This window comes from Aythya ferina, assembly GCF_964211825.1.
Source record: "Aythya ferina genome assembly, chromosome: 2".
Classification (NCBI taxonomy): Eukaryota; Metazoa; Chordata; class Aves; order Anseriformes; family Anatidae; genus Aythya; species Aythya ferina.
In genome coordinates, this window is record NC_140297.1 from 26,033,546 (window position 1) to 26,049,754 (window position 16,209).

Here is a 16,209-nt window from a genome sequence, read left to right on the forward strand (position 1 = left end):
GAGACGTTTTGACTCTTAATGCTGAATGAAGCTAGGTGTATGGGGGACTACTATGAACTTATATAAATATAAGAGAGAATTGCATGTTTTCTGTCAAATCACAATCTATTTAAAAATTTCTTATGATGAAAATTTTTACTTTTAAATTAGAGATTAATCGGAAAATTGCCTATTTCTTTGACAGAATGCGATGATTCTAATGAATGTCTACTGCAATAAGATAATGAAGCCCATTGATGGCTCCTGCTGCCAGCCTCAGCCTCCTCTCACTCTGATACAGAAATTAGCTTTCTGTTTCTTTACTTTGTCCATTATTGGATATTTAATTATCAGTTTAATTCACCGGAATAATTATCGGAAGAACAAATCATGCACTGATTTGGAAATGGGAGAGGAGAAGAAACCTGCCATCAATACTCCTAATGTTTCTACTTTAGAGATGCTCTTACACTCCTTCTGCAAACTCGGTCTTATCATGACCTATTTTTATCTATGTGACAGAGCAAATCTTTTCATGAAGGAAAATAAATTTTATACACACTCATCTTTCTTCATACCAATCGTCTACATCTTGGTTTTGGGGGTATTTTATACCGAAAATACCAAAGAGGTAATGATCAAGTTGACATTGTGCTTGTAATATTGTTTGACAGTTCGAGTGTAAATTTCTGGTTGCTAATTACTGAAAGTAAAATTTTTAAAATCAGCATAACTCATCTTCAGAAATATAAAGTTTGCATGCAATTAGATGTAAAATCTTTTTAAAAGCATGTGGGTGCGAGCATTTTTAGCCATTGTCACACAGCCCATCTTTAAGTGAATGTAGCTCAGATATGTGAGAATGTAGACCAGATTAGTATCTCATAGACCTGTGTCCATTAGAAGGAAGGCTTTTACAATTTAGACCAATTTGCCATAAAGTGGTTTATTGTTTTGAACTTTTTCTCCTCATTTTGTAGATGTTCGTTGTACTTTTTGGAATAGCAACACTCTTATTTTGTTTTGCATTAGACTAAAGTGTTAAATAGAGAACAGACTGATGAATGGAAGGGCTGGATGCAACTTGTTATTTTGATTTATCATATCTCTGGAGCAAGCACTGTAAGTGATTTGAAAATTGTGTTTTCAAGTGGGATTGGATTTCATGTTTTCAAGTGGGAATGCAATTTAGGCATGTTACTTCAAAAGGAAGATAGTGCAAATGCTTAATAGAATTGAATAGAGGGAATAATTAATACCGTTGTTCCTGTAGTTTTAGAAATAGTATTTGCAAAATTAGTTTCTTTCTCTTTCAGTTCCAATGATAAGAGAATTTTATGCATTAGTCAACCCATGAAAAAATATACTTGTTTCCTCTATGTAGATGTGTTAACTTACTTTTAATTGTTAGAAACACTTTTTTATGTTCAGAACTTGAAACTTTTGAAGGTAAGCTTTCAGAGATTCCTTCTTAACTCTATCTTAACTAGTTACAGGATATGGAAATTGTAGAGCTATGAATAGAAGGAACGCATTCAGATTTTCAGAGAGGTTAGGGCAACAAGAGAGCTTAGTAATAAACGAGAAATGCAGCTTAATATTTTTCTTTAGTAAGCCTGATTTAGTGCAATGCAGAAAAAGGAAAACCAAAAGCATTTATGTGACTATCTATAAAAGGTACATTATTTTTCTCAACAGTTTTTGCCTGTGTACATGCACATTCGAGTTCTGGTTGCTGCATATCTGTTCCAAACAGGTTATGGGCACTTCTCATATTTTTGGATAAAAGGGGACTTTGGCGTATACAGAGTGTGTCAGGTAAGAATATATACTTAATGTTTCTATAGGGATTTTTTTTTTTTTTTTTTTTTTTTTTTTCAGAAATAAAATACCTCTAACATATCCATACTCCTTAAATAATGTGATACCAGATTACTTAACCAAAGTTTTCAAATCCCACTTGGCTACTGTTTCTGTCTAATCTGAACTGTTTGTGTTTATCTGATACAAACACCTGGCATATACATAATAATTACAATGTAAAACATGTATGTAGGCTAAAAAGAATCACAAGTCTCTAGTATTTTCCAATATGTAGCAATGGCATTTCCATTGCAGTAGCAATTTCCAATATATATTTATAAACAGTATGTAGCTAATGATCTGGGCAAGCTGGCTGGCAGTAAGGAGGGATATCCATGGCTCCAAACTTATTTGGCTAAATTTTCCTAGGTTTCTTCTATAGTCAGCAGTGAGAAAGAGGTTTACTTGGATAGCTGTGATGCACCGAATCACACTTTGGAGCAGCCTCTTTCCGGCTGCTGTTGAGCATAGATAGGTGGTATGAACGTTCTCACTGGCTCTCAATTTTTAGCAAAAATTATAGCTTTCCCAAAATTAGTCACTGGAAGTGCTTCACTTTGTTTCCCTTACTTTGTTCTTACCACATCAGCCTGCTCCATGCCATTATTTTCTATCTATTATTATTATTATTATTATTAATTACTAGCGTGTTTCTATTGGAGGTTTATTGGCTTTTTTTTAGACAAATAGATAAATGTTTGGTGAATCCAAGAGGCAGTTGTGTACAGACCTCCTTTTTTTGTCTTCCTCTGTGAATAAAGGTAGTTATTCAGCACATCGGTTTGCTTGCTCCCAGCACTGCAAGTCATTATGTAGATGAAACAAACACTGTTTTGTCTCTGATTTAAACTGAAGCCATTTCCAAGTGCTTACATTGTACAAGCTTTTAATTTCTGCATGCATTTTGGGTCTTTTCTTCACTGTTTGTGAAAAGAAAAACTTTGGGGTTGGTTAGTTGAGACCATTAATAGTGTCCCAAAACACTTGCTTTTCCTTTTTTCCCCTCAGATCAGTGATGGTTTGGATTTATTAAAAAAAAATAAAACTTTCCACACTGTTATTTCATTAAGTATCCAACTGCTTTGTACTGAAGTAGCTGCTAATACATGAACAAGAGGCATCACTGCAGTATTTGCTGCCTCTTTCAAAACTCTGCATAGCAGCACCAAATGTTTCACACTACTGTTTCACTTGTTACAGGATCCCAGCTATTTTTATTTTTTTAGTCAGGACAGTGGAGTTCTGCATAACAGTACATGTATGTTTAACCATTTGGTATCTAGAATGTGATTGGAAATACCACACACCTTTAATGTCTTTCTTAGAAGTATATGAATGTTTCACAAACATATCAGATGTAGCTGCTTCCTTTGGAGGAGGGGAAAAAAAAAAAGGAGTAAGTTCTCTTTCACTTAAAGAGTGAAACTATCGCAATTGAAGAGCCTTCAGGAAAAACACCTGTGGGTACAAATTTTCAGTTCAAAAGGCAAGGAGAGAAAGTAAATACTTTCCAATCAGCCATATCAGTTCTCTTGGGTTTGTTTTTGTTTCTCTTCCTCAGAGACAGTGTAGCAGAGGCTACATTTGTTAATGAAGAAAACTATTTTTTGCATTTTAGGAATACTGGAGAACGTGTCTCTTTTTGTAGTTTCCCTCCCAGGTTTGACAATGTGTGCTGTAGCAATGATTTTAAACATAGAAAGAAACAAAACAACCCTCCTATTGCTATTAAGAGTCACACTGTAACTTGGATCATCCTGCTTATTAAGCATAGGGCTCCAGCCCAGGCGCAGCACGGGCAGGGGCACTGGCCTGACTTTAACCAAGCCAGCCCTGTTGGCTGTTAGTGCAAGCAGGGTGGTGGTGACAGCATCCAGCAGCTGGCATTCTCACTCCGTCCCAAGGCTGGGGATGGTTCATCTGACCCAGTTTTCATTGCTGTCACTGCCAAAATAGGTCAGGGTAGACTGCTCCAGTCCTCCATAAGCAGCCTGTGTCTCACACTGCATTGGTGTTGCTCCCTGAGATACTTACCATGTGCCAGCTGGAATATAATCAGGGAGTGGGGTGTGAAATACTTATGTGCTTTTCGGATAATATTAAAGAAACATATTCCTCATCTCTCCCAGCTTTGCCTCCCGGTTTATATACCCTGGATGGAAATGTGTTCTTCTTTCCTCTGACTCCCTCCAGGTTTTATTTCGTCTCAATTTCTTGGTCGTGGTACTGTGCATAGTGATGGACCGACCTTACCAGTTCTACTACTTCGTGCCATTAGTCACTGTCTGGTTCATGATCATTTATGCCACCTTGGCCACATGGCCTCAGATAGTCCAGAAGAAAGCAAACGGTAGGATAATGCTCCTTTATTATTCTTCTGCTTTAAAATGTGTCCGTGTTACTACGGATCATAACCACACAGAAAACTACTGTCAGGAGATCTCAGCCCATTTGTAACGCAGCACAAAGTATGATAAATGGCTGCTCACATAGTTTGTCAGAGATGAATGAAATGTCCATTGAAAAATAAAACGGCTGGAAACTCCTCTATCTCTGATTATAGTCACAGAGTTCTTTTCTGTGGGTTTTGACCATCAGAAATGTATTTTATCAAGAGTTGATATACTGAATGAAAGCTAAAAGCATAATATTACATGGTCTATGCTAGTCAAAATTGCTACTGTAGTGTAGGAACAGGTCTAGCAAGAACTATGATCATCCACATGTTCCCATTTTCTACTGTTAGCATTCCTGATCCATCTTGAGCACTAATTCTGCCATGTCCAGACAAAAAGGGGGTTGTGAAGGCCCTTAGTCTCTTATGTTAAGTGGACTTTGGAAAGTGTTTTTTATGATGCGAATATTTTAAATAAAAATTGAAGTGAAATCCCAGTTTCTCATGGATTACAGTTTATTGAAGAGCTGTCATCATGCGGTAATGTTTATTATTTAATTCACCTAAATTAAAACTAATAACTCTAAGAGTCTTAGATCTTTTTTCCCTATTGATGGAGTGAAATCTGAATTTTATAGTCTGCAGATATGAAAATGAAATACCTCAAATACATGCTAGGAATAGATGTTACAGAAATACAGTTAGCAGTTTTACAAGACATCTAGAAAGCAAATACATCATATATACATGTGTATATGTGTATATATATATATATATATGTACTTATATTTCTACAGAGGCAATCTTTCAGGGGCAGTGAAATGACTGTTGTGTATTGCAGAGAAATAATGTACTGTGAAATTAGAAAATCTTCTAGTGACAACTTTTATGTTTACTTCCTTACTAATAGCTGTCAATTTGTATGGTGAGAGAAGGAGATGATTTCTCGTTTGCAGAGTTGAAGCCTGGGTAGAGGTTAATATCGGTTGACAGCTTTGAAGAACAGTTTCTCTGGCTTGTCTTAACAAAACACTTGTCCTTAATGTACTCAAGCTGAACAGCAGGTCAGCTGGTAGCTCCGAGTTTAGGAATATGTGCTCTACTTATTTCACAGAACAGCAGCTGCTGGGGACTTTATTTTGCGTTCAGCTAGAATTAGAAGTACCTGTGTGAAATGTATGTGAAAGCAGAGGCTTTAAAACAGTGTTTCTGTTTGAACGCTGACATTCTGATTCTTTATTTATGTTGTCCTTGTTTTTAGACATGAGGCTTAGTTTAGGATTAACAGGCTGGTAATTACTATAAATGTTTATTTTAATTGCTTAAAGGAAAATGTAAAGTCTAAATATATAGTTAGTGATAAAATAGTGCTGGTAGGATTTGAATATTTATGAATGCATCTATTACTGAGCATGGCTACACTAATAGTTGGCAATTATTATTAAATATGTATAAATATTCATTGTTTTTGCTAGTGGAAAAATTGATGACCATATACTGATTGATTTATTTTTTTTCTTCAGGGAACTGCTTATGGCACTTCGGATTACTGCTTAAACTGATTTGCTTACTGGCCTGTATATATTTTCTGTCATATTCTCAGGTTTGTAAACTTTTACTCTTCATATCCGTGTTGATGAACAATATTAGCTGCTTTTTAATGCACTCGTGACTTGAGTATTTGCTTCTATATTATAAATAAACAAGAAAAATTGAACCTGTTCATGGTTTTGAATTGGTTCAGTTGCTGGGAAAAAAAAAAAACAACGGTGTCTAACTCATTTCTTTGTAATGCTTGACATGTTTTTGGTATACTGCTACGAGTGTAATAAATATGGAGGTGTATGGGTTTTGTTTGTTTGTGGTATGTTTTCTTGTTTTGTTTTTTCGAATGTGCTATATCTAAAGTTAGTGGGTTTTGAATCAGATAGCGTATGGCAATACCGACATCTGTGTCTCTTAGAGATTTGCTGTTGGCTTTGATACTTTATCAGAAGATTGGTTCTCATGCTAAATTGGTGGAGTCACCATCTCTGGAGGTCTTTTAAAGACATTTAGATGTTGAACTTAGCAATATGGTTTAGTGGAGGACTTGTTAGTGTTAGGTCAGAGGTTGGACTCGATGATCTAGGTTGGTCTCTTCCAACCTAGACAATTCTGTGATTCTGTAATTTATCAATTTAGTGCATATTGTAAGTAAAAATGAGGGGTGTAAGGACAGAGTTTGTCACCTATAATTTGCAGTGCCTTTTGTGTGTTTTTTAATCTGCTGTTATTTTTAAGCCTGTTGAAGTATAGTTTCCTGTAGAGTATGCATTTGTTCTCCCAACACATAGGTGGATCTCTTCCTTTAAGCCTGCAGAACAAAAAGGAAGAAGTGCCCACCTTTATGGGAAAACAAAAAAGGAAAACCTTTTCCATCTGAAGTATTTTTGGTTTTGTGGGTTTTTTTGTTTGTTTGTTTGCTTTTTGGTTTTTGGCAGGGGTAGGGAATGTTTGAGGAAGCCAGTTGATTTGGTGATGCCGCTTAACTTCAAGGTCAGATGATTTATAGTGCTGAAATTGGGATGACATAATACCAAAAGACAGCTGAATGATTTAAATGTAGTAAACCTGGTTGACATTAACGTTAATGCTTTTGCAATGCTTTTGTTGTTGTTAAATTACAGGGTGCATTTGAGAAGGTGTTTTCATTTTGGCCACTGTCCAAGTGCTTTGAACTGAATGGGAATGTCTACGAATGGTGGTTTAGGTGGAAGTTAGATCGCTATGTATGTAACATTTGCATTTCTATACTGTACTTTTAAGTGTTCTTTTTTCTTTTTCAGTCTGGAGGGTGGGGGATGGTTGTTTTCCCTCCCTCTAGAGAAAGCAAGAGTCTGTCACAGTGAATTGTTCATTTCACGATTAAAGCACATCCATCTTAATTCTGCAGATGCCTGTCAAAGCCTTGCTTTAAAGATAGACGTTGACTTACTTGCTGCTGGATCCTGCTTAGTTGCTTAAAATAAATATGATCTTTATTTTGTCTTTAGTCAAAAATTTTACTGTGACAATGTACTACCAGCAGCACTTCAGGCTATTGAAATACAAAACAAACTGTTTTGGTGGCTTTTTTAGTGCTTTTTGAAAGTTGTATCAATTAAACATGTATTTCTTTTAAGGTAACTTTTACAATAGTTTTGTTCAAATTGGAATCTTGATGCCAAAACCGGACTATTGCACATACTTTCAAATGGTTTTACAGTGGCAAAGTGCATTTTTTCCCCATTATTAACCCTGCAATGCTGAGGATAGAACAACAGAGAGAAACTGTTCTTTTTTTTTGATTTTTTTTTTTTTTTTCATTTCTTGGAAAGGTAGGCAGAATGTTTAAGATGAGAGCATTTATCTGCTGTCTTTAACTGGATCACATGCTTGCTTCTTCCTCCGATGGTCTTCAGTAACTTAAATTTGTGGAGTTCATGGTGCCCTGCACTGCAACATCTCAGACGTGGAGCTCTGTTGGCTGTAAGCAGTGTGTATTCTGTGATGCTGCTAAAGAGGAAGTCCCAAATTAATACTGAAGACTTAACAGTGCGTGGGCCTGAAACAGCATCATTTTGGTAGCTAATGAGAACTTGGCATAACATCATAAAACACTGCTGAAGAATTGTGTCTGTGAGAGGAAAGCACTTTCAGTGCTTTGTGAAGATGTTTTCACCTGCCAACTTGGAGAAGGCCAGAGTGCAAAGTTTCTTCCCCAGAGTAAACCCTTTCTGGTGCAGGCATAGGTTGCAGAGAGGATAGTAGGTACTTTGAAAGCTGCTTTAAATTTCATTGTCTTTAAATTTCATGTCTTTAACACTCTGGGAAGCATTAGTAGGAATACTTCATTTTAGTTTTTGAGGTGAGTTAAAAATGCAGCTTAGAGCACTCCAGTGTAGGAAGCCTTTTTTTTGCTAGTTTCAGTAAATCTGGGAAAGGGACTTCTGACCTCTAGGCTTTGGTATTACAAACAGATTTTACAGTAGCATTTCTGCTGAAAAAGTTTTTACCTGAAGTACATGTAAAAGCCATGAGATATTCACTGCATTGTTTGTCTTCCACAGGTGGTTTTTCATGGGATGCTGTTCGCTTTTATTTATCTGGCATTGCAGAAACGTCAGATGATTTCAGAAGGAAAGGGAGATGCACTTTTCTCCAACAGAGTTTCAAATGTTTTATTATTTATTTCAATTGTATCCTTTATGGTATGTATCTAGTTCAACTATTACAATCAAGCTTGTAACTCTGTACAGAATCCGCTTTCTGAAGTTCTTGTTCAGGAAACACATTGATTTTAAAAATCAGCTCCTGATGTGGGGATATTTCAGCTGTGTATTTTTAAGCAGACTGAAATGTCTTTTCAGTCAACTGTAGATGAAAACATGGCTTTTCCAGGTCATTGCAAAAATTACAAGAAAACTAGATTGTAACTAATATGGCAGATAATGTTGCTTTTAATCAATTTTGTGTGTCACTCTTGATCACTTGTCTAATTGTGGTTAAAAAAAAAAAAGTCAACTGTATGTTTTCATCCTTGGGTGTGAATAAGTCTGGTATTCATCAGCTGCAAAGAAGAATTTGAGAGAAACACAAAGTTAAGCACAATGTTATTCTTTCTATTACTGTCCCAAATCTTAATGAACCAATTATTGTTGAAGCATTTCAGAACAACTTGTCTGTTGGTTCAGTTTTAAATGTTACATACAATCATTACCCAGACTGATTTTTATTGTCTTCTAGACCTACTCCATTTGGGCTAGTAGCTGTAAAAACAAAACGGAGTGCAATGAACTGCATCCTTCTGTTTCTGTGGTGCAGGTAACTGTATTCCTTTTCCTTACAGTGACAAATCTAGAGTGTTGGTTTTTTTTTGTTGTTTTTAAATATAATATTTTTGCTTTAGCATGGAGTGTCAGATGATTGGCTTCATCTTCATGTCTGAAAAAGGATTTAACTACACTGCTCGCTGTTTTTCATTGTTTTATTACTGAAATTGCATCCTGTGATTGTGCTTTTGATTAACCTTGATGTCATTAGTGTACGTTCATACACGATTCAAGGCCAAAACCAACTTCTGGCTAATTGCACAGCAGTGGTAAAAGGAGAGAGCTGTAGGGGAGCATTACAGTTTGGGCAGTGTTAATGTACTAAGTGAGCCCTGTGGTTACTTTTAGAGAAGAGGTGAGCTGCAGGGTCATGTGTGTGGTTTTAAGTTAAATTTTTCTCTTACTGTCTTCCCTGCTGTACCTAGTCCCTGCTGCTTGATCCTATTCCCTCTGTTTCTTTCTTTTTGTCTTTTTTCTTTTTTTAACTTGTAGCTTGTCCAGTTGAGGGACAGCATGTGTGACTTAAGTATTTTAATGTTAATACGCCCATCTCAACATCTTTTCTACACTTTGTCTTCAAAAACTGAAGGTTAAGTTATATTTGTAGCCATTTTTCTCATGACTCTACTGAAGCTGTAAACATATTGCAATAGCATAGCAAGTTATAAGACTTGCAATTTTCTGACCGACTTCAAGTATAAACTATTTATATGTTAGATTTGAAAGAGAATAAATATTCTTATGATGCACTTTTAGTATGATTAAAATGAATAAAGTTTTTTGTGTGTGTGTGTGTGACCTACTTGTCACCCACAGTCACTCTTTTTCTTTCTGTTTTTTTTTTTCTTTCTTAAGATTTTAGCTTTCATCCTCATCAGGAACATTCCTGGATATGTGCGATCTGTATATAGCTCTTTCTTTGCCTGGTTTGGCAAAATTTCTCTAGAGGTAAGCAAAGAATTTCAGTTTAGAAATGTAAAGATGTTTTGTTATGCAAATTGAAGTATTAAGATAAGTACCAAACTCATGTATTGCTTTATTTAATCCTACTTGACCTGTTTTAGTGTTGTAACTTCCATCCACACTAAGAAATCCCTGCTGAAATAGCAGTCTCAGAGTATCGATCTTACTTATCTCTTACGCTGTTTTGGGGGTGGTGACTTTAAGGCTGTGAGAGTTGGGGCTTAATGCTGAGGTAAGCTGTGGCATGTATGCAATTGGAAGATACATTTGAAATCATTTTTGAATCAGCATTAATTATATTGTCTAGTATAATCCCACTTATAAAAAAGTTTGCCTTAGAAAGCTTTGCTGCATTAATAAAGAAATGTATCTTTACAAGCAAAACCATTCTTAGAGCAAGTTTTCTTCTTCCATTGAGTGAATATTTTGAAACAGTAGGAATCATCTTGCTTTCCATTTTATTTGCTCTTTATTAATAGTAAATGTTTAATTTTATTGTATTATTACAATTTATTTTTTAAAGGAAAATTAATTTACATGAAAAAATTAGGAGAAACTCTGTAATACAGTGTATGTGTAGCATAAGATTGCATTTATTTTTTTTAAGGATCTTGTTTTCACTATCCTGATTCATGGTGAACTTTAAGGTGCTTGTCAGCTCCAGGGTTCATCAGCTGTTAAAGCACTGCCTTTTGTTTGTGGGTACATGAGTAAGTCCCTCAGCAGAGGGGCAGTAGCTGAGCACGTACAATATAAATTGTGTATCTGTTCTCATACAATATAAATGATGCTTCCTTATGCCTTATTCAGGTAAGAGCTCAGCAAACTCATTTTGCTCTGCACTGTACCAGGCATATAGTCTGCTAGCTCAGTTGCTGAGCCTCATCTGAGGTGGCTTATAGCAAAGACGTGGAATACAGCTTCTGAAAGTACATTATTTGTCTGACTTGAGCAGAAGTACGTTGTGGCACCTGATGCAGTAGCAATATGTGCTCTTCATATGAGCAAAAAAAATTATAAGTATTTTTAAACACTTTATTTTTTCTTGCAGCTTTTCATTTGCCAATACCACATTTGGCTGGCAGCAGACACAAAGGGGATCTTGGTGCTCATTCCTGGATATCCGATGTTTAATGTTATTGTCAGCACTTTTATATTTGTGTGTGTGGCACATGAAATTTCTCAGATCACTAACGATCTAGCACAGATCATGGTTCCTAAAGATAACTCCACTCTGCTGAAAAGGTTGCTATGCATAGCTGGATTTTTTTTCGGACTCCTCCTCTTCTCAGCAATGCAAGATCAGTCAAGGCATTAACTTGAAAAGGTTCTTGAAAACTTTTCTTAAGGTTTATTTCGCATCTGCCTGAACAGAAGTTCTCAGCTGGAAGTACAGGAAGACATGGACTTGAAGTGTGGAAAATGTAAATAGCAGAAATGTACATATTTTGTGTGAAAACGGCATTCTCAAAGAATCCCAGAAACAAGAATGCACTGTACAGAATCGCATGTGAAAATGAGTCTTTTTCTACTGGATATATTTCTGTTTACATATCTGTTTAAACGTGACAAGAGGTGAAGTGAAATGGCACAGCAGCATCACGCGCCTGTTGTGGAATTACCCACGCCTTGGGTCAACGAATGAAGAGTGGCTGCTGCCAGAGGGCTGCATGTAGGTAACGCACGCTCTAGGCATTCTCAGCAGGAAGCAAGAAGAGAGCAAGCCTGCCATCCTTAGGTAATGGGCACCGCTAGCTGGTGTGGAGCATGAGGTTACTTCTCTGGTAAACCAGGGCATTTTCCTAAACAAAGCAGTAACTTCTTCTGGAGGGACTGTTTTAGGTGGAGGTTGTATATGTTACGTGAAACCCTTTATACGTGGAAATAGAAAGTCATCACCAATTCAGTGACTTAAGATTACATACAACTTTACATAACGTGTGTTTTTTTAAGACATTTCAAGGAAATATGGTGAATTATGAGGTTGAAACTCTTGTTAAATATACAGAGAAAATATTTGATTTGTTTTTTTCCCCTGAAGTTCTTTGCCTATGTGCGGTTCTTTCTGTGCAGTCCCAGTGGACAACCAGATTAATAGTTTTCTCAGCTGAATATTGGCAAATTCTGGAGAAATTCCATCTTTTTCCAGTTAAACGAAATCCATCATATCCACTTCATCAGATCTTAAGGAAATGGGAGAACAGGGGAACAGTGATCTTTGAACCTTTCTAGGCCATCAGTGACCTTGAACCAGGTCTGATTAGGAAACTGGTGCCATATTCTGTCTTGTGATGATGTTTTCGTTTAAAAGGATGGGAGTCAATCTGTTGGTACCACGAGGAAGAGGGACTGAGCAGACATCCTGTTGCTTGCAGATGGTTCGGCGTCAAAATTACGAATCAAATGAGATTGAAGCTGTTGGAGGAACATTTTCCCCCACCCTTTTCATCAGTGCTGTTCTTCATTACCATAATTTGAACTCTGAACCCAGTCTTTGGCATGAAAAGGAAAATCTGTGGAAGTGACAAGCTGAAATTTAAGTTCCACTTGGTGAAGTTATGGTACTTTCCCCCGGAATTGTGGTTTTTGTTCAAGTAATAGTTTGACCTTGTTTCTTTTACATCATGTTCTGGTTACTTTTTAGCAGTCAAAAACATGACTACAATATTGTTATCCCAGCATACGTGCAATTATGTATGATCATAAGCAGTAAGAATCCTAAGTGATACTGGATGTTTTTGATGTTGTCCCAGTTGAATCATGGAAAAAGAGACACCAATGGCAGTTTAAAAAAAAAAAAATTAAAGAATGGCTCCAAATTTGATTTTGGTGAAGAGAATAATTTCTTTTTACAAGTGATTATTCATCGTAAAAAAAATAATGAAATCACTTCCCCAAAATTCAGCAGTTTTACTAAGTCTGCCAGATGTTTTGAAGCTGTTGGCAAGATACTGAGCTGTTTGTTCTTTGGTACATTATTTCCAATGTTTGGAAAGTTATCCTCCTTGACAAGTATATTACTGGATACTGGAAGAAATGATATAGGTCAACACTGGTACGTAGGATCTGTAACCATCTGTGCCAGTATTAGGGTAACGGCGAAATGTGAGTTTGAGGGGATAATTTTTGTTTTGTTCTTCACAAGTTAAGTGTTGTAGATATAATTTTATTTATCTGTTGTACAGACTTGGTTAAAAGATTTATTTTTAATGTTTGAGATAATGCACTTGTTTACTGTATGTGGGATAAATATATTTTCAGGTTATGTACAAATATGAAGTAATTTAAACATTAAATAAATGTGCTGTGGATGCTTATTTTTGTAATGGGAGCAGCATCAATGAAGTAAAAACTTCTTATGGCCTGACTCGAGCTGGGCTGCAGTCCCTTGTGGTAAGGAACTTCGCTTTGGAGTTTACCTATTCAGGTCCCCCACAAAGTAGTTAATAGAAGGAGGAGCTTCAGAGGGGGAATTCCTCTCCCTGAGTACACAAGGAGGTGTGGGGCTGTTATGGCACCCGAGCTAAGAGCTGTAAATGCTCTCTCCTCCTCTCCACCACACCAGAAGCCCCGTGCCTGTGCAGTCAGGGCCCCTTCTTCAATCCTGGGTCGTGTACCACCTACTCCTATCCATACCCCTGCTGCCGTAACAAAGAGGTGTCCAGGGACCGTTAGGTAATAAACAGGCAAAGCCATCACTGACGTTTTTCCTATTTATTAGATTTGACATTCTGTACATTTACAAAGACAGCCGTAGTGCTTTCTACTTCATGTGGTTGCAACAGTCTCATTACAATACCAGTTCCCACCGTCACTGTACATTGCTGAAGGAGGCTGTGACCGTACCACTCTGTCACCAATTTTAACTATTTCTAGTTCTTTGTTAAGTGTCTTTAGCCAGCTTTACAAATCTATGCTTCTGTGGTAATTATTTTAATAAGTAAAAATAAATAATTTATTATTAAACTTACCTCAAATGCCTGATGCTTTCAAGCATAAAATAGTTTCAGGTGTGCTTAATATCCATCACCTACATCATCAGAGTCCTCTCAGAATACACGGAGCACCTGCTGGTACAACCTGATCCTTGATGCACATACACAGCAGCTTAAGAAATCGCCTTCAATACCCTGGCACTCCTCTATCTTAGTACAAATAAGAAGGGAGTAGCTCAGTAGGTATTTAATTGATTGTCACATCATCCTGAAGTTACCAGAAATTGTCGTGATCCAAAACCAATACTATTTACAATATTTAGTCAACTATAAATCACTTTAAAATCCATTCCATTCATTTCTGTTTCAGAGCGCTGACAGCTCATACATTTGAAATTAGCAGTCGAAACCCAAATGCTGATTTTACTCAAAATTGTTACAGCAAAAAAAAAAAAAGGTAATTTTTTTAATTTAACATCTATCTCAGTGTTCATTAGCTGGTTTTCTGATTTACTTCCCCCTGATGGTCATGCAAAGCTGTTGGAAAATCAGAACATTCACTTAGGAGCCTGATGAAATCTCTTCCTTGGTACAATCTGAATGAGCTAGGTGTGATGTGTGCCACTTGGAAAGTAAGGATGAGTTGCTCTTTATTTCAGCTCTTTCAGAAACTGACTCAGTGGTCAGTTTTACGCTTGGCCTTCAGGGCAGCTTTGCAAAATAGGACCTTTGAGGTTAGGCAACATAAACAACAAGTTGGGTTTGTCCTGTTTGCAATGCAAAGTGGATGCGGTCATCCAGCCTGAGCACTCAGTACATACTTTGCTGCAATTGTTACACTTGTATGAAACGTGTCTAAAAAGAATCTGGGGGCTTCTTTTAATTACTGGCCAAGGAGTTGTATTTAAGTCCAAGGCTTAAAAATGATCGCTTTTTCTGAAATAAGTTTTTGTGTTTTCAAGGAACAGGGTCATAAAAAGAGGGATAGGAGGGGGGAACACCAGCATCTGACTACTTTGGTCTTTATACAGTGTAGTAACTCAATTTTGAAGTCTCTTCTTAGAGAATTGAATTCCTAAATTAGTCAGAATTTCTCTTAGCAGAGACCTGGGAAACCCTAGCCACAAAAACGTAGCCAAGCACAGAGCAATTTTAAAGCAGGTACAGCTTTGTGGTTAAAAGGCAATGTCTCAATGAACAGGCAGCTTCTGAAAGAGAAAACATTACAGGGAAAAACAAAGACAAAGCACAAGTGTCAGCTGGAAACGGTGACGCTTTAAGGTAAAACGTCAAGAACTGTTGGTGCGGGCTGTGACAGCTGGAGCCCTTTAGGTCCTACATTACTCTGTCTTTGAGGATTTAGGGAAGCATCAGAAAAACTTAAATGCAAAAAAGCCACTTGAGCTAAACTACCACCATCTAGTGAAAAACAAGGAACCTCAATTCAGATGAATTTCTTTTAAAATAATCAGATGAATGAATGGACAGATTTTAAATTTTATTGCTTACAAGTCGTCAAATACATTAAATGTCTGGTAAAGCAACAAGGCCCATTTTCAACATAAATAGCTTAGGTTTTGTGTTTGTTTCTTTCAAAAATAACTTTGCTCATTATATTTTTATCAACTCTACAAAATTAATGCCTAATAGATGTGGAATACTATTTCTGAGCATCATATTGCACCAGCTTTCATGCTTATACAACACTTTCTGTGTGCAACTGTAAGGCAAGTTATATCATCCCATACAACAGACTCTACAATCCTTTGAATCTGTTGCTTAGTTTGAAGTTTTGATTTCCCTGTTAAAACCTTCAGGAGAGATCATGAGACAGAAAAAAGTTTGATATTTATTAATACATACATTTGAAAGATTATTTTCTTAATGTAACAAATATAAAAAGTTATCAGTGTTTACAAATTGTCCAAAATGTCCAAAGTACAAAAAGATACAGTACATTAGTTATATGGAAGTGATTGTACTCTCTGGCACTGAAATCAGCTTAATACTGTGGGCATGCACAATATACACCAGGAAAACTCATGCATCAATCAGAACAGATAAGGAATAGGACAATTCCTGCTTTCTCTGATTACAAATTCATCGCTTCTGTTAATTTTCTTTCCTCAGGAATACCATTTACCTGTAAATAGATAAGAGTTCATATAATCCATCAATTGCAGGTGATGCTTCAACAATATTGAGCTATCAACTGGTAGCA

At 36.6% G+C, this 16,209-nt stretch overlaps 2 protein-coding genes across 10 annotated transcripts in view; one reads left to right on the forward strand and one right to left on the reverse strand.

Moving 5' to 3' along the window:
* CASD1 (CAS1 domain containing 1) overlaps nt 1-13,379 on the forward strand; it is a 32,458-nt gene extending 19,079 nt beyond the window's left edge. Inside the window, exons 9-18 of one of the 3 annotated variants that reach the window (XM_084508810.1) lie at nt 185-610; nt 1,012-1,101; nt 1,678-1,797; nt 4,036-4,192; nt 5,761-5,840; nt 6,907-7,008; nt 8,329-8,469; nt 9,005-9,082; nt 9,946-10,038; nt 11,105-13,379. In XM_084508810.1, the coding sequence (XP_084364936.1) occupies nt 185-610; nt 1,012-1,101; nt 1,678-1,797; nt 4,036-4,192; nt 5,761-5,840; nt 6,907-7,008; nt 8,329-8,469; nt 9,005-9,082; nt 9,946-10,038; nt 11,105-11,371 (1,554 nt within the window). In that variant the 3' untranslated portion in view covers nt 11,372-13,379. The remainder of the gene's footprint in view (nt 1-184; nt 611-1,011; nt 1,102-1,677; nt 1,798-4,035; nt 4,193-5,760; nt 5,841-6,906; nt 7,009-8,328; nt 8,470-9,004; nt 9,083-9,945; nt 10,039-11,104) is intronic. The other 2 variants (XM_084508809.1, XM_084508808.1) reach the window with 2 other exon arrangements.
* Nucleotides 13,380-13,752: 373 nt separating this feature from the next.
* SGCE (sarcoglycan epsilon) overlaps nt 13,753-16,209 on the reverse strand; it is a 30,244-nt gene continuing 27,787 nt past the window's right edge. For all 7 annotated transcript variants that reach the window (XM_084508814.1, XM_084508812.1, XM_084508815.1 and 4 more), the window contains one exon: nt 13,753-16,131. In XM_084508814.1, coding sequence (XP_084364940.1) covers nt 16,115-16,131 — 17 coding nt within the window. In that variant the 3' untranslated portion in view covers nt 13,753-16,114. The remainder of the gene's footprint in view (nt 16,132-16,209) is intronic.